Source organism: Necator americanus, chromosome IV (genome assembly GCF_031761385.1).
Source record: "Necator americanus strain Aroian chromosome IV, whole genome shotgun sequence".
NCBI classification, from domain to species: Eukaryota; Metazoa; Nematoda; class Chromadorea; order Rhabditida; family Ancylostomatidae; genus Necator; species Necator americanus.
This window is the reverse complement of record NC_087374.1, coordinates 25,656,884-25,675,067: the sequence shown is the minus strand read 5'-3', so window position 1 is coordinate 25,675,067 and position 18,184 is coordinate 25,656,884. Positions and strand designations below refer to the sequence as shown.

Below are 18,184 nucleotides of genomic sequence, written 5' to 3'. Positions count from 1 at the left end.
AATGTTCACAGACTCCATACAGTCACTCATTCCTTGACATTCACCCGCAGGATCTCACTCTTACTGAGATTTTCGTTTTCTTTCCCAGCTGAACGTTCATCTAACGCATCATTTAATTACTCAAACGAACTGAAATTGCATGCGGTAACTGCGGCAACTGTAACTCGTGTCTACAATTTCGAAGCTGCATCTTACGCAAGAATTGAATTGGTTGCTGAAGTCAATAATTGAGTATTTTGAATTTTATAATCAGAACTCCCCTAAGTTTAGTTTATAGAAAAAACCAAAAAAGATTAGGGTGGGTGTAGCGCATGTCAGAAGAGGTTCCACTGTGGCTGCGTTATCTATCGAAGGTTCGAGTCCGCCCCAATACCAACCAGGTCTTTCATCTTTTAGAGATCGACAAATTGGTAACTTATCTGCGAGGATGAAAACTCTGACCGTAGGATTGCACACGCGTTCACAAACTTCGAACGAGGTGTGAGTTGAAGTCAAACGCGTAGGTACAGTCCAATACGAATTGATCAGCGCCGTGCACTTTATCTTTCATCCTTTAACACAGAAATTTCACATGGAATAGCAGTAAATTCTAAAGTTTTGCGGATTTTTATGTCGTACATAGTCGTATCATTTTAATGATTTTTTCCTTAGTTTTGGACAGTATAGTTGACATTTTACTCCAAAAAACATGTATCAAATGGGAATATTTCAACGACAATGACGTTCGCGAACGTTATTGTCCTTCCGATCCTAGTCTCCTTGTTTTGTTGGGCTAAGTAGAAGCCAGGTCCGGTGAATACTTAAGGTGAGTATAAGTTCAGATTGCACTTCGTTGACTTTTCAAACTGAAACATCCAAAATCTGAATTGGTTCTTCACGTACTTTTCCTATATCCAGTTTTAGTTTGTGCAGTAAAATGTATAATATTGTTCTGTTGTGGTTTGTTTTCACATGTATGTGATTAAAATCGTTTAGCTACTCTAAAAGATCTACATTACTTTCCCAATCGATGAATTCTCCTTTTCCTCCTTGGAATATGCCTCAGTCACCGCTGTTAAGTGATCTGATTGTTGCTTGATACCTGTATAATAATTATGAATTGAAATGTTCACAACTTCGTATACTCTTTAGAAGTTACCTTCATTCGGTTAAAGGGTGGGGTAGTGAGAGATTTTACTGATTGTGCTTGTGACCGAGAGCGAACAAGGGCCACCTAAGCTCTAGTTACGAAACTCATGGCTACTGCTTTATACAAAATGTGGCGAGGGTAGGTCTCTTTAATATTCCACAAGTTTTTTTTTAACCCCAAACAAACCGTTTTGTCGACGTTTTTATTGATGGACTATGTTTATGGCCGTCCCGAATTTTCGATGAAACAAGCTACAGAGTGTGGCCTCGTTTAAACTAAGCGGCCACCTTTCTGGGTGTCTGATGTGCGGACGTGACCTCTTTTTTCTCTTCTTGGGTGTGCTGCTGTGGCTATCTACAAATAACTCTAACTTTCAGTTTTCTTCTTAATGCTGTGGAATAGTTCGATCAGCTCGAGAGGTCATATACTATCTACTGCAATGTGTATTGTTTTAGTATCAGTATCAAGCGCATGTTGGGTTTCCTAAGAGGTTATCGTAATGGGGCAGGAGAAAAAAAAGAAGAGAAACGTGAAGAGGGGAATGAGTGAAAGAAGAGGGAGGAAGGACAAAGAAGAGGGAAAAGAAAGAAGAAGAAGGAGAAAGGAATTTGATGTAATGCAAAGGCATTTCAGAAGGGAGAGCGTCAGGCCTTCGGTAGGCTCAGTATCAAGTATAGTTGGGAAAAATCCCTTCTAAAAACGACCCCCCCCCCTCGCAGACCCTCCTAAAAACGACCTCATCTCGTTCCTCGTTTTCTCGTTCAGTATAGCTGCCCACACAGCAATCAAAATTTGGGTATAATAAAAAGAATTTAAAAAACAAATAATAAATAAATAACAAATTAATTAAAATAATACGATATAATAAATAAATAATAAATTATCTCAAAAATAGTAATGCTACAAGTAAAACAAAATATATATTGTAATACAGCGATATTAATAAAATAAATAATAACTAGAGATTATATGTTCATGTTAATTATATGTTCAAGATGCCGCGTGACTTGTGCCACGTGGAAGAAGATAAAAAATAATAATCGAGGTAGAAAATCATTCAACTTTTCGATGAACTGATCTAAACAAGGTTAGAATATTGTGTTTGATTTTCTGTAGAATTCCTGCAATAATGTGTGTTCCAGGTAGCTCGAATGGAGATGTGGAACAGTGCAGTGAGAAGACAACAGAGGAAGATGTTTATTGGACTTTCATATATAATAAATTTAATAAATGGTTTTAGTCTTCTATTTCGAGCAGCAAACACCTCGAGCGGAGAGACTGCTCGATTAGCTCCAGATGTTGCTGGACTTCACGGTCACGATTCCTTTGCCGTTTCACAGCGTTTCGTTTTACAGCGCAAGTCTGAGCAGAAATAATGATAATAGCAGAAAACATCGAATTTCAAAAAGCTCACAAATAGTCTCGAAAAAAGTGTTTGCAAGGAAAAAAACTCTTACCAGTAGCGCGATGAGTGTAATCAAAACAAGAAATCAAAGTACTGCGAAAAGAAGTATAGAAGATTGATCCGAGGGTGCGGCTGTGGTCGTCGTCTTAGGCTGAGAAGTGAGCCATGCATCTGTCAACTTTTACTTCTTTGCCAGCCACTCGGCTGAAGGTTTTGGTTCGGAGTTAATTTCTTCAAAACGTATGAAGCTCTCCTCAGAAGAAAGAGCGGAAATATCGTGGTACATCTGTAAATACTGCAATTAGGGTATAAATAGATCCAATAAATGATTATCATTAGGCAAGAAGATTAAAAGACGTGTCAAGATAATAAAGAAAGACTAACTAGAAGGCAGTCAGATTGTCGAAGATGCTAGCGGTAGGCCGCGGCCCATTCCACACTGGCTACTCACCAAAAATATCCTCCAGCTATATTTGCTCGGATTAGCACGAGGTAGACGTTACTGCAAGAATTGGAAGTGAGTCAATATATATGTAGACATATAATTTAAAAAGATAAGTGCGCTCTGAATGTGTATTCGGCAACACAATTCTACTGTTTGACATTGATAAAGAGAAGATCAAAAGTTTGATCCCCGCCGGAACCATTATTTTTGCAAAACGAAAAAAACAGCTGGAAAAGAAGAACACGTTTTAAAACAACTTTCACACTATTTCCAATTAATAACAAACAATTTTACTCATCGACAATGAAAATGAACGGATGAGAGTTCGATCCCCGCCGGAATCTAGATTTTTGCAAAACCGAAGAAAAAATCACTGAGATGAATTTCACCGACAGTTTTTTGAAATTGTAGAGCATTGTTTGCCACATACAAAAGTTATGTGGAGGTTATTTTAGCGATTAAAATCAGGTCTTAATTGGAAAGTACTGCTGGACAGATCGGATTTTGTTAGCTTGAAATAAACATGAATAACACACTAATGAAGAGACGGAGGAAAATAAAGGTGGCTGCGTTCTGTATGGGAAAATTTGCGCTATAAAACGCTTAAGGAATCTTTCCTAGGGACCCTATGGTTTTTTTGAAACTTAGTTGGAAAAAGTTGAGAAATTTAGCATTTTTCTAAACTTTTTCTCAACTAGCTTTTTTGAGAACGAAAAGTACCCGTGAAAAAGTAAAAATAATTTATGATAGCAAAAATCTTTCTCTACAACATACTTTGAGCCGAATTCATTTTTATAAACTATGAGCTGAGTCATGGGAATTTGTTTGAAGACATACAGATTTTGACGCGTTGCCGAAAATCTGAGATTTCGCACTTTTTCCCATTGCAAGATTAGTAACAGTAATTCAATATAGTAATCATAGAGAAGTCTTTTGTTCTGAAGCAAGATACCCGTGTTTTGGTGAGTTCAGCAACGGCTTCCACTGAGAAAGTTTTGCCATTTGACGTAACAAGAGAGAAATAAAGATATTCCTCATCGAGCAAAGACAATTTTTATAATAACACTCAAAAAAGGAAATTCAATGGCATTACGGTGTTAAAAAACATCTACATCCAGGGGATAGGAAAGAAATCCGTGCAAAGTTGTCTTCACACATAGGTGAATGACGACACTCACAGTAAATTTCATAAAGAGCATGGCGGTATCGGACAGACAGGTTTTTCAACATTTCCGTAAAATTTGACGTTCCTATCCACCTTAATTCTTTTGGAACCGAGTTGCGAAAATCCCTCCTCCTATTTTTGGGTTTTCCCAGCTCACCTTAGGATCAAGATTACTGGCAGAGATCAGAATTTGTTGCTAAGAGCTCTTCTCAATGATTTATCAAAATATGTCAATTTTCAACAGCTCCACAGCAGTCGGGCAAAGAGAAATGTGCGATTACGATAAAAATTGGATTACGATAGCTTTGGCTGATATATTATACTGCCTCATTTACACAACACAACAGAAAAATTTAAAAAATTAAATGAATTTCCCCAAATATAAATGAATTTCTATGTATTCTGTGTTTTATCTTTTGCATTAGCTGTGCCGACGAATTATAACAATAAACACTGGAAATATGGAAGATGTTGCAAAAAAATGTTTATAATAATAACAGCGGTGTGTATTCCTATGTATACATTTATACACATGCAGGAAATTAAAGAAGATTTTAATCAAAGACCTCGAATCCAGAACACTAGAGAGAAGGGTGCAAGTTATGAGACGAACGAGTGAATAAAATGGATAATAAAAAAAATCAGACGACTAACAACAAAGCGAATACCGCACAGATGTAATAAACTATGGAAGGTGCGAATTTATTTGCATCAGGTGTTGGCTCAGGATCAATGTCGGTTTTCTTACCGATCTCTTTGAAAATATTGACCAGAGCAGGCACAAAATTTCCTTCAAAAACATTTGATACTCATCTCGCTAGTGATGATAAGGGAACAGAAATTTTTTTACTGACCTGTTCGTAGCTGCATTTCTTTCGAAGCCAATATTGCTTGGAACTCAGCTTCTTCTAAACAGTTCAGCCATGGAGAACTTATAGCAGAAATGCATAGTGGGAATGTGAACAACACTTCACTCACTCAATGCAGTATTTGGTTGTGGTGCAAAGTACAGAGTTCGATCATCAGCGCTTAACAGAAATATTGCGCTCTTCTTGCATTGGTCATCCATATGCCACAAATCACGAAGACCATTAGCAAGTTGTTGTGTTCCCTAAGAATTATATTTAACAGAAATTAGCTGATTGCTTTTTGTTGATGCGGAAGTTAATCAGAAGAAAACCTTGATTTCTTTCCGTAAGAAGAACAATAGTCTTCCAACACTACCTGTCGAAACACACATCAGTAATGTTTCTCCTTATGTTAGTTCCGTACCATATTTTGAAGTGGTACGAGAACCTAGCGGAAAGTTGAGAGCTGAGTTCGGCTTGTAGGTTATGGAAACGAGCGTGGCGCTGCCCAATTCCTCTTAGTTAGAACGCCCACTCTTGTATGAGCTCTGCTCAGTAGCCTATTCATTGGTTTTACTGGAATACGCCTGTGAAGAAACCTCAGCAATCTTCGACCGCTCGCTAGGAGAAGCGGCGTGTTCACAAGAATGGCGCGTTGCAGCCGAATACATTGCAAATAACGCCGTTTTCCACGACGTTTCTAACGACGATTAGGGGAATAAGGGGGGGGGATAAGAGAAGCCAAGCTCGCTTCCGCAATCTAAAAGCTGAATCCTACGTTTCTTTGGTGTTTCCATACCATGTCAATCCCTTAGTACGCTACCATTAAGTAAGTAACAACTACACAGATTTGTTTTATGTTGTGAAAACTACATTTGAACAAGGGGCGACTACAGGGCAGACCTCGATATATCTCGACATGATTGTTTCTTTGGTGGTTGTTGACTGATTATGATCAACGGTGAGGTCGTAACTTAAAACTTCCAAAAAAAGTAAAGAACAGCTGGCATTCAGCATTAGGATAATGATATCCTAAAGCAATGATAACGGAGAAGTTGATGGATAACACGGACTGTCTCAGATAGCGCAGTTGACGTACAGTCAGCGTCCAAAATTTGTGATATGAAAGCGGAAAACGTCAGCTTGTCCCAAAGTGCTTCATAGCTATGGTCAAATCGACTGCGTTGAAGGCAGTGCATCACGAAATTGAAGTCGTACGGGAAGCCAGAGGACCCGTAGAGTTCGAGTAGTGGATTGAACCCAACATGGTTCTGCTTATCCTTCCCTAATCGTCGTAAAGAAAAAACGGCGTGGGAACCGCTGTGCTTCCTAAGAGATATGGTAGAGCGCGCCCCTATGTACATGTTCTGGTGCCCTCCCTATTCATCTGCCTCACATTAATAGGCTGGTGCAGAAACACTACCGATCTTCAATCGCTTGCACTTGGATGCGGCGCGATGCAAATAAAATTTCCGTAAAAAGACATCTTCCACTACATTGAGCAGTGGGAGATCAGCGGAACCACGCTAGTTTCCGCAATCTATAATACTACACCAACTCTACGCTTTTGCCTGGGGTTCCGCACCACGTCAAAATCGTGATATACTACTTCAAAAAACTGATATGAAGCACCGAATAATCGAGCCAATCACATACAGATGGGTGATTTTTCCCTTCCCTCAGGCATCTTCATGTAGTTTCAGTCAAAATAACATATAGGAAGCCAATTCGTCAAAGTTCGTCACATTCAGGTTTTCCATCTATTCCAGCAAAATAACAGTTTCTTTTTTTCATCAAATGAATCATTTTTCACAAATATCTTTGTTGTCAACAAGGGGTACAAAGTTCTGGAGATAACCATAGATAAATAAATCTAAGCTAGCCTTAGTTTCCCTAGAAATGATTAATCGCACGTTTTCTGTCTGATACCTTGCGAGTGCAATATGGAAAGCATTATTCCACATAAATATCTGCATTGTCGACATGGTTTATTTTTCAAAATTCAAACTACTACTACTTTAAATCTGAGCCATTCAATGAAATGATTATTTAAGTTCGACTTCTTCTTCTTTCTTTTCTCTTTGCTTCCGAAAAGTTCACGTTCTGATCCTGTGGTTTTCTACAACTCCTTCTTTGAACACGAGTACGAATGTTTGCTAAACGTTCTGCTGTTTCACTTCTACGTTCTTCCTTTTCTTTCCGGAACGTCGTCGGATTTTCAACTCACCACCAGAAAAAATAAGACTTTCCAAATTTTTGAAAGAAAATAAAAGTATGACATAGCAGGTAGCATTCTTTCAATATTATACTACAGCGTATGTGTAAGTGAAATACCCAGAAAAGTTTCCAAAACATGACCTTCAATTTATTAACATTCATTTTCTGTTTGATCCTCATCCCGGAATCGCTTGAGACATCTAGCCATGATTACCAAATTCATCTTCAGTTAGTTTTGTTTAAACCCCTAAACATTACTTTTCGTTAAGTGTCCTTATCTTAATGCTACCTATACAATAAACAGGCGTATGATGCAGCAAAATAAATAGACATGAAGTGTGCACTTTTTTCCTCTTTTGGAATGTTGATTCAACTGGCCGGGCAGTTTAGAAAGCGGAACTGAGCTTTTTAAGTGCCAATTTATAGGATTCAAAAAAGGACTGGATATGGCTGATATAAAAATTCATAAATGACAGAGGACGTCAAACAGAAAATATCGTCTAATGGAGCATATCTGGAACGATTTTAAGGCTTCCTACATAAAATGGATTGACCACGTTAAAATTTATTCTGTTCGAGTACCTAATCTTCCCCTATTCTGATTCGACATGCACAGAACTTTGTTTGAAGAGTTCACTGAGGAATAGTTTTCGTGCATTCACATTAGTGAGAGTAGCAGCAGAAGTGCTACCTTCTCTTACTGACATCCCAAAAATTGAATCTTAGGATATGTTAGAAAAAAGACAAAAGAAATACAATTGCCATTGCTCGAATCAAACCACGCATGTTTTCAGACCTGTCTCGTAATCGCTAGCACTGCATCCATACCCTTCTTTGTGCAGAACGAATTTCCTGTCGATTCTGTCCGAGAGGCTAGTCGTGTTAGTTCGTTGTTTAGCCGATACCGATCTGACTCGCTGAGCACCTGAAGTAAAAGCATGTTGTTGCTGTGTTAATGACGACCGCTAAGGTACTCAAGATTTCATCTTCGGCTAAGCTGCACTGTTTCAAATGCTTTGTATACAAAAACAGATTCGAATTCTGTGGACGCGTAGAATTTATAAGGCACTGATTTTTGAAAAAAAAATGGAAGTAAACTAGTGGTTTTCCACGTTAGTAACGGAACCACAATTAAAGATAAATGTTACAATATGTATCATTATATAGTAAATTATTATATTTCCCTTAAATTTTAAAAGCCGTGAAATTGCTATCATGAAACATCAGTTATTTGTGAAACAATATTATAACTGTATAACTACTGAAAGGTAAGCAACGAAGTTCAGCTGCCCCCAAATTGCAATGCAAATCTCTCTACACAGTCCGCGCGACAGCACCAAAACTATGTTCACCATTTTCTGTTCACCATTTAGAAGCAAATGAAGGGCAAGGAAACCTATTGCAAGTTTTCTTTTAATGTGTTTTTCGTTCTCTTTTCTAGCGCAAATAATTCAATTAGAGGGAGGATACAACGAATTTGACGATATTGTGATCCCTCTCGAATGTTGTTGTTCACGAGCATTAGCGTAATCCTGCTCAATTTCCTCCAATCGTCCACTCGTTCTAGAAAACAGCCTTTTCGTACGGATTTTCCTACGAGACACCTTTTAACGTGCCACCCCTGCGCACGCGCCGCGTCTGCGAGCGAGCAAACGATAATCAATCAGGCTCTTCAGCGGCCCATTCAAGTAAAACCAATGGATCGCTGATAGGATCGCAACGTACACAAGTGTAGCGTCATAAGGTGTCTTGAAGGAAATCTCGCACAGGAAGGTCGTTCTCTACGCTATTCAGGACGATAATGTTGAACTGAACGTGATCACGCTCATACCCTCAATGTGCTCCTACCCCCGAACATCGTTTCGTGAAGAAATCCGAACATCGTCAATTTCGGGGTATGCCGTCTTTAATCAAGAATTTCGGATAGTCACTTTCGCCATAATTGGGTGAAATTCGCGTTAGTGAAGCGTCCTTGAGAATGAATGACCTACGAAAGGCTCTACGTCTGTAGCTGACACATTTCGGCGATCTTGTTGCTATCATGAATACCCTGGTGACATCGGTTGCGTTGGTTTCTTGAATGCATGTAGAGGAGTTCCGTTACAGTCGTGACCGGCGCCATATGCACTTTTTAGGTATGACAGCGTTGAAGTCCTTTCAATATATGTTCACCTCGCTGCCACGGTACTGATGCCATTCAAGGGGCACCATGTCCAGGTCCTGGGCAGCTAACGGCCTGTCTCTGAGGGTATGGCAGTTTGTATACCAACCGGTGAGGATGGTAAGAAGACTCCGGGTTAAGTGCACTTTTCGAAAAGTGACTTTTGCACACTTTTGCAGCACCAAGGGACACCTAGGTAAGCTTATCACAACTTCTTCTTCGGTGGAATGGAAATTGCATCTCATCTTCTTTGGGAAAAATAAGAACTGGAAAATGGTGCGATTGGAAGAGCAGAGAAGATTGAATTGAATTGATTGATTGAAGAAGAGATGAATTTTGAAAGAAGATTTGCGAAGAAATTTGCACCGACTTATCTGATAAGTAAAAAATGTCTTAAAAATAAAAAGTATGCCACCTACCGATTCTTTCTAATCGAAAATAAAAAATAGTGGTTAGTGCGGTCAGTTCCCAACCTATATGGTTTCTGGATTTGTAAGGGGTTTTCACCAAGATGCTTGCAATCTACGATCCGAACCCTATCTATCTAATCCTGGAGAAAAACCAAAAATCAAAAATCTCACTGCTTTTAAATACCTTTAAAACACCATAAATGTGCATGATCCGAATATAAAACGGTGTTACATGCAAATGCAACTTTCGTTGGAAATTCCAGATCAAAACAGGGCACAAGGCACTTTCGTTGAAGGACAAGTTCTGGTGGCATGATCACGTGCTTATAATCCGGTTCAGTGAAAAGACTAATACTGTAAACTCGTTTCTTTGCCATAAGTAACACATCTCTTCCTGTATCGCTTCCATTTCTATCTTCTGTTAAGTTACAGGACTTCAAATTCTAGTAGTTGGCCATATACGTCAAACATATTTTACTATATTAGTAGATAGAAGTATGAAGCGTCACTGATAGTTCTTGAAGAACACATATACATATACAAAACGCAATCCAAAAAAAAGAGAGATCCCAAAAGTTGATTGGCTTCCCAGTCATGCTAACTTAAGTACATAGCAGTATAAAGTCCATCGGTGGTTTCGAGTAAGGTCTAAACTTCCATAGGTTGGCAGATTTTTCAAAATGACTCTAAAATCCAATGATTTGACATGTACTTGAAGGATCGCACCTCATCTGGATCACAAACGTTGCTTCGTGATCTCATCTTGCATTGCTGGTATCCAGTAGTTCGTGGATTCGGATAGTCTCCAGGGGACCATTGTTGTTGGCTACTGAGAGCAACCAGCGACAGCAGTATCGGCAACATTCTGCGGAAGAAAAACAATGATTCAGAATTGTAAATCATCATCATTGTTGTGATTTGAGTGTGGAGCAAGTGAACACGACAAGGAAAATGTAGAATTCGCTTTGTCGAAGAAAAAAACAGAAATGAAAATGGGAAATGTTCGATTTCTCCTAAAAGAGACCGGAATCTGCAGTGTTTATTCACTATACGTGATGCTATATTCGTCACAGACCCACTAAGAAGTGATTACGCTGACAGTTAAGATGAGCTGAGAGGTGAGATCATCGACAAGCAGCACAGCATCAGCACAACGTCACAATAACGGCGGTGAAGCAGAAGAAAACAAATAAGGAACACGAGACTGTGTCCACTAGAACATGTGATCCTTTCCTTCAATCTTATAAAATAAAAAATGAAAGACTATAACAATGTAATAAGCAAAATTTTATCACCTAGGTGATCCTTGTCAGCTGCGCATGGAAAGAAGAAAGAGAAGATGGGAAGAGATGTTTGAAAGCACAAAAAACGTAGGCGCCTTCACTCACGTACGGCGCAAACGACCTTGTGCTGATTCCATTCACTCCGAGTTGTTTTTCGCTTCACTCATTCAAACATTTAAACTTCTTCGAGGACAACATTCACGACAAATTTACCGATGTGAAATGTTGTAGAATTACAGGTGCGGTGGATACCGTACAGTCAAAAAAATCTCATTGCACAGAAATTCTTCAATTTGGTTGAATTATGTTACGTTACAATAGGTGAAAAATTTCTTCCGCCTATTTTCAAAGACGATTTATTATTAAATGAAAAGGCTTTGAATAGAAAGCAGTATGTCATCGCGATATGTCATAGCGGCGGGTGTGGGGTAGAGGTTAGAGGTTCCGCTTCCTGCACGATCGATCGGAGGTTCGAATCCGCCCTAGTGCTCACCAATCCTTTCTTCCCTCCGGGGTCGATAAATTGGTACCAGACTTGTCTGGGAGGATAAAAGCACTGGCTTGCCACATCGGCTAGCCACCGCAAGTCATTGTATAGGGCAGATACACGTTCGTAAACCTCAAACGATTCTGAACTGAAGTGAACGTGGGGGCGCATCCCAAGCGGATTGACTAACGCCAAAAACTTTATCCTTTATCCTTTAAGTCATCGCGAAGATTTTGCGACTTAGTTCTACAAAATCCCTTTCTGTTTTATTGTTATATTTATTAATTTTCCATTGAAAAACGGACAAAATTTGGACGAAACTGGTAAAACTACAAGTGGAGAAACTGAACACTTCCGACAAGTGCACTCATATCATCGTGACGTGGACATCAATGCGACAGTTGCAGTTAATAAACCAGTTTAATAAACCCTCCTCCAAACATCTCGCATGGGTTTCTTGCTGTACGCTACGCATTAGTGCCGCATTATACAAAACCGCTACTACTACTGTCCAGAATCTTTCTCTGACGGATTAGCTCATCGCAAACCGTCGGAATCCCTGGGAATGAGCAAAATTATGTTTCGAAAACACCTTTTGAAAGCAAATGAATGATTCCAAGTATACGTCCAGCGTTTGGTTTTAATAAATGTGTGGCCTGAGGACAAAAGAAGTATTCCTAGCCTTCGTTAATCGCACACTGCTTCCCATTTGCTTATCCCGAGAATGTAGGGGATTCTGGAAGTATTTCTGAAATCAGCAAACATTTGCTTTTGAATGGTAATCTCAAAACTTAATCTTGCCTCCTAAAGATTCCGACGGTTTGCGACGGATTAATCGGCCTGAGCCGGATTTTTTAAAGAATTTACTAGTGATGTTTCTGTATTAGTAGAAAACATGTATGAGAGATGTTGAGTCCTTCCGACACGCAGTTATGCCGATCTTTTTAAATCTTTGTTCATTTTCTTAATGCGCTATAAAATACAAGCTTATTTCAAAGTACTAGGTCTGACTTTTAAGATGACATTTTTTCTTACGGCGTCTTTTGCATATATTAAAAATAAATATTAAATAATAATGTTACATATTATATCGTGAGCATTAAATTGTCTTTGAAAAAAGTAAAAAAAAAACTCCTCCAACTCCTAATAAAATATGCATGAGGATGTTAACATTCGCTATTCTTCCGTAGGTAATTGTTTATTTTTATTGCTCTGTGCCATCTCTATTATTACTTTAATAGTTGGGAAACAAAAACCAAAAAAAAAAACGCAATAATTCAACACAGGAATTGAACAATACAACTTTGGAATTTTTGAGATTGGGAATTGTTTGGGAATCCCATGTACAGGTTTGCCGCAGCGTCGTTTCACGACAAATCCAAGTGATTATGTGCGCATGGAAGCGCATGTGTAGAAGTAGTGAACAGAGATGCAACAAACTCGTCTAAGCAGCTCGAAATTGACGCTATCATCCCAGGAAATGCTATTCAATATTTAGATTCGTCCTAGTGTCGTTCCTACGGCTACTATGAAGGCGATATTCAAAGATCGGGCTCAGGACATATCCAAGACGATCGAAACGTATTCGTATTAAACTTGCTGTAGACCTGCCTCGAAAATACGGGTTGTTTCCATTGAAGCAGGATTCTTCCCACTGATACATAGATTGGATGGTTCGGGGCCAAGTTTGCAAAAGTCACCTCCAAAAATGAGCACTGCCTACAAATTCAGGAGGCAGTGGCAATATGATTAGTTCACCCAAAGAGACATCTACATATTTACACGCATAGAATTGACGAAGAAAAACCATGTTCCTAGATGGATGACTAGTGAAATTAGCGGATAAAGCGTCTTCCGACAAACGTGCGAGTAATGAAATACAGCTCATGTGGTTTTTTCGATTCTGTTGGTGTAAAAAGCTGCCTCGTTGGGTAATTTGACGCAACTTACTCTCCTGATTTTTGGATTCGTAGGCGGTATTTTGCATTTTAGCTGTGAATGAGAAAGCCTGGCATTGAAAATCTCGATGAACACTGTCTTTAAAAGACTTTTGCTGTGAATGAGAAAAAATCGAGTCATGTTTGTGAACTGGTATTTTCAAGGACGTGTTGCTGTTTTTTTAAACTTCAGTTATTGATAGAAAGCAAAAAGATGCAGAAGAAAAAGAGAGGAGAGGAAAAAGAAAAGAGAAGAGATTCGTGCAACTAGCTCCTAAACTTCACCTAGAAAGCAACTGCAACGGAGAAAAGCAGAAGACAGAAAAAAAATATTTCTCTCTGCAAAATAGTCTCATTGCTTTCAAACCGATAATCTTTCTCGAGAAGAGAAAAAATGCCTTGTTTTATCTTTTTTTGTAACAGAATACGCCTTGAAAATCGACGAAACTTCGTGGAGGTCGAGAAGGAAATCAAAACTGGAAATTCTTAGGTGAATCAATTTCGACACCTGCTTCCACTGCTTCCCAGTGCTTTAAGGACGGTACAAAATCAGTGTGATATGACGTGAAAGCGAAGAAAACGTTTGTGAAAGGGTAGCCACTGGAAAATCACGAACGAATGAAACATGCGGTCAGTCACTTTTTAGCACGTCGTAACTGCGGCAGATAAGCAGAGCGATGACACAATGTGTTCGTTCATCACGTTCCTTGCGGTTTTTTGGATACGCTATTGTTTAATACGATGGATAGTCGTCTGATTTATAAAATGTGAAAAGCATCGCAAGTGAACGGTCGTGAATCAGCTCTGTCAACATTGTTTGCACGATCGATACCGCGATTCCTGAGCTCCTATGTACTAGCGGTACGTTTCAATTTTTTTTCTCTTGCAATGCGACAGCTTATGTATGTAGCTGTGGCGAGTGAAGAATATTCCGAAAAAATAGGACGTGACTCTTTGAGAAACAATTAAGAGCACGAGTGTTTTATTTTTATTGGGGAATTAAGATCTCTGAAGGTTAGCAAACTCTGAAGAACGAATCATATCATTAATAAATGAACCATGAACCTATATTGACACATGTGTGCCATTAGTACGAAATTTGGGACATTTCTGATGATTTCAACATACTTTCTTAATGGCTATGGATGCAATGAATTAATAAAAATGGATACATTGAACTAAAAAAAAGACATTTTAGGTAAGGATCTTATACGGGATGATACTTCTTTAAGGAAAAGCAGTCTGATTTGTACTCAAGTACACCTTAGTTTTTTGAAGAGCACGTGTTTACTCATTGTGTTTGCTGATGTTTTTTCTCCAAGAGGAGTCGCGGATGATTCAATCCATGCTCTCATACTATTTGCTCAGTTGTATTGACTTTTGATGAGCTGTACACGAATTTGTTGATTGATTTTACTGGCTAACTTTTCGGCAAATCGCCATCTTCAGAGAGTGGAATGGCCGATTCAATTCACAATCTGAGAAATCAAATCTATCCACAGCTATACAGACAAACTCTAAGGTTACGTTTTCGACCACTAATGCAGCGATTGCACTAAATGTTCATCTTCGATTGGAGAAGCTTAGCAGTGGCCGCCAACTGGTCGTCGCCAGAGCGATTGATTCGAATGTCTCATTTGAATCAGAAAACCTTAATAAGAAACCGAAACTTTGATGAGACATTCGAATCTGTTTGAGATTTGAATCGCTCTAGTGATCGATCAGTCAGCGGTCACTGCTAGGCTTCTGCAATCCAAGCTGAGCATTTAAAGGCATCACCCCACGAATCTGGGGTGGTACGGGTTTCAGCGCGCCACCCTTGCGATGCAATGCAATAGAAGACGTCGTAAGGAACCGCATCCGAAGCCGTCTGTTTACACTGATTCAGGGAGAAATGGGCAGATGACTTTAATGAAGTCGCCGAGTTAGGGCTTGGAAAAGATAGCTTGGACTTTGTCTGTAAAGTTGTGGAAAGATTTGATCGCTTAGATTGTGAATTGAATCGGCCATTTCAGACTCTGCAGAAGGCGAATTGCCCGAGCGTTAGCCAGTAAACTCTATCAAAATTGTTATGTGTAATTAAACAAAAAGCAATTCAACATCTTATTACGCCAAGGCTCATCAGACATTTCCACTTGATCAGTGTTCATTACGAAGGCGGAACCAATAAATTCTTTCACCAGACAACTTCGCTCTATTCGTTTTTGCAAATATGAGTGATCCTTGTGATGGACTGGTTCAATGGAAACAATTAATTGAGAGGACCGGTGTTCGTTAGAAAATACTACATATAAAAATTACTGAAGGATGATCATGTTGGTATGCCTAAATTATTGGAACCGACACAATCCTCCATATTTTAACAGGTGCCAAAATTTCTTCGCCGACCTTCCTTCTGCTTCACCTTCCAATTTCAGATATCCCCATAGCACGTACTATACTATAATATACTATTTTTCTCTGTGCACCTGTTCTTAAAAAAAAAGGAAACCACCTAGAAATCGGCAGGATTCAGGCATAGATTAAAATTACAAAAAAAACAAGGGTTTGTTCTTTGTGGGAACCTAAAAACTGCTCCAATAAACTCGATATTGAAAAACAAAACGGAGCTGGAACTTTGAAGAGATTCTGTAGACAATCTCTATAGCCCAGGAGAGGGAGAATTTCTTATTCAAAGAATTATTTAGGTAAAAAAGCGAAGCTTCTTCTTTCAATTGAATTGAACAATTTCTTGAGAACTAGATTGTATTAGTGACACATATATCATAGGGACCAGACTATTGTTCCAAAAGTATGGATGTAGTGCAGGAATCCTTACACTAACAATAGGCGCTCAGTCAAAAAGAAGGAGATATCACGTGATGGGTGACAACAAACAGACAGCAAAACTCACATAGGCATCCTACGAGTTTGCGACAGGAGCGAATAGAATCGATTCACTTGATTGTTTGTTCATGCTACGTGATACATTACAACAGACTATGATAATACGCAACCGTGTGGTCTGATTAACCGTCGTTATATCGCCACATAAGTTGAATGAATTGTTTCGGTGGAGCACAAAATCGATGGATTCGCAACACAGATGCCAAAAACATTTGGTTCGGATCTGTTTGGTACATTGTTCCTACACATTTTTATATAATTCCAGCAGCATTGTTATTCACTCGTTTATTATTGTTATTCACAGTTAATCTAACACGAGAACGTCGTCATGACATTTGTCATTGTTGAGGAAGTAGCTATAAATTTCTGCAGGCAGTCATTATTTTCCCAGTGGCTGAGAAGAAAAAGTACATCAATGAAATGAGACATTGATAAGTATGGAAGAGGGGGACGTAACTAGCTGATTTCCCTGCGGATGGAAACATTTTCAACATTTTCTCTGAGATCAAGAGTCAAGAGATCAGGCTATTAATAAAATTCCAAGAAATTCTTATTGACAAAACAAGAAATCATAAATTCAGCATGTAATGTTGAGGATTTAAGAAAGGAGGACATACAGAATTCACATGATATCTCAGATTGTTTTGTTGGGAAAGAGCACTTCTTTCAAAATTTGATCAAAATTGGAGAAAACAACTCCAAGGAATTACAAGAAGAAGTCTTTTCATCACCGTTCTTCCATTCGGAAAGCATCTGCGTGTGTAGACGCTGACAGTACTGGTAACTAAAGTAGGCTTTGTGTAGTCACAGCGTAGTTTTCGCAATGTTCACTAAAGTTTCGTACAGTGTGTTCTGTAATCATGTTGTACAATGCTTACAATTGAAAATTTCCGTTTTGGACCGCATAAATGCGCAGTAGCATACGAGAGTCTAAAAATTTTCCATTAACATCAAGCAAGACACAATTTCATCTGCAGACATGTTCCGTACAAGTGCGGTTATAATTTTTATCCATTCATTCTTCTATTTGCCTTATCAGAAAGTGCTTCTACGAAGAACTAATTCTATTAGAACTACTTCTATCTAACTCTTAATTTGGCGTGGCCATAATTACTCCAAGCTGGAACATAAATGAAAAAGTGTCTTAGACGAGTCCCTTGTTTACGTTTTGGATACACTCCGATTGCAAATCCGCTCGGCTCTCGTACAAAAAGGACACAGCTGGAAAAAAAAACCAAATCACAAATCCTTTTTCGCAAACAGTTGAACTTTTTTCGCTTTTTAGCCGCGCTAGGCGAAGAAATCTCCCATATAAACTCCACATAGAAAGGAAAAGGTTGAAAGCGGAACGATCCGCTTTACAAGAATCAATAGTTCACTGGATTAGTCTTCAGTGAGGATTTTGTCAGCGGTCTAGACTTGCAAGCTTATAAAATCCAGACCGAAATAACAAACCGGAAAAGATGATCAGCAGTTTGTTTTTTTTTTTTACAACTGAGTGCATTTTTATATCTTCCCATATCTCGCGCTTACACTAACATACATTCGATGCATCTCAGTTTAAAGCTTTCAAAACGCCATTCCACTTAATTGGTGGATGTTTTAAGCTTAATGCAGATTATTTGAATAAAAAAAGACTTTACAAAGAAAATATTTGTACGAGATGTCTTCTGATAGAAAAAAGAGAAAAAAATGCCACTGCTTTCCTTCGTACAGTGTCAAAACCATGTGATTAGCCTTATCAGTAAAGCAACCTCAACACGTTTAAAATTCTGCATCCCACGTTTGTTGACCAAAGCTTCGGTCAGGCA

General features: G+C 38.8%; 1 protein-coding gene across 2 annotated transcripts; it reads right to left on the bottom strand.

Moving 5' to 3' along the window:
* Positions 1–2,444: 2,444 nt before the first annotated feature.
* Positions 2,445–16,388, bottom strand: RB195_002687 (uncharacterized protein; the record flags this gene model as incomplete). 2 transcript variants are annotated; one of them, XM_064200057.1, is made up of 10 exons in its annotated part: positions 2,445–2,491; positions 2,587–2,627; positions 2,720–2,820; positions 2,919–2,945; positions 4,813–4,934; positions 4,999–5,052; positions 5,123–5,255; positions 8,006–8,134; positions 10,507–10,645; positions 16,381–16,388. In XM_064200057.1, the coding sequence occupies 10 exons, from the start codon at positions 16,386–16,388 to the stop codon at positions 2,445–2,447; spliced, it is 801 nt and encodes a 266-aa protein (XP_064055937.1). The 2 variants fall into 2 exon arrangements, with proteins under 2 accessions (XP_064055937.1, XP_064055938.1); XM_064200056.1 differs by lacking the exons at positions 2,445–2,491; positions 2,587–2,627; positions 2,720–2,820; positions 2,919–2,945; positions 16,381–16,388 and having other exon boundaries at positions 4,786–4,934; positions 10,507–10,644.
* Positions 16,389–18,184: the final 1,796 nt, after the last annotated feature.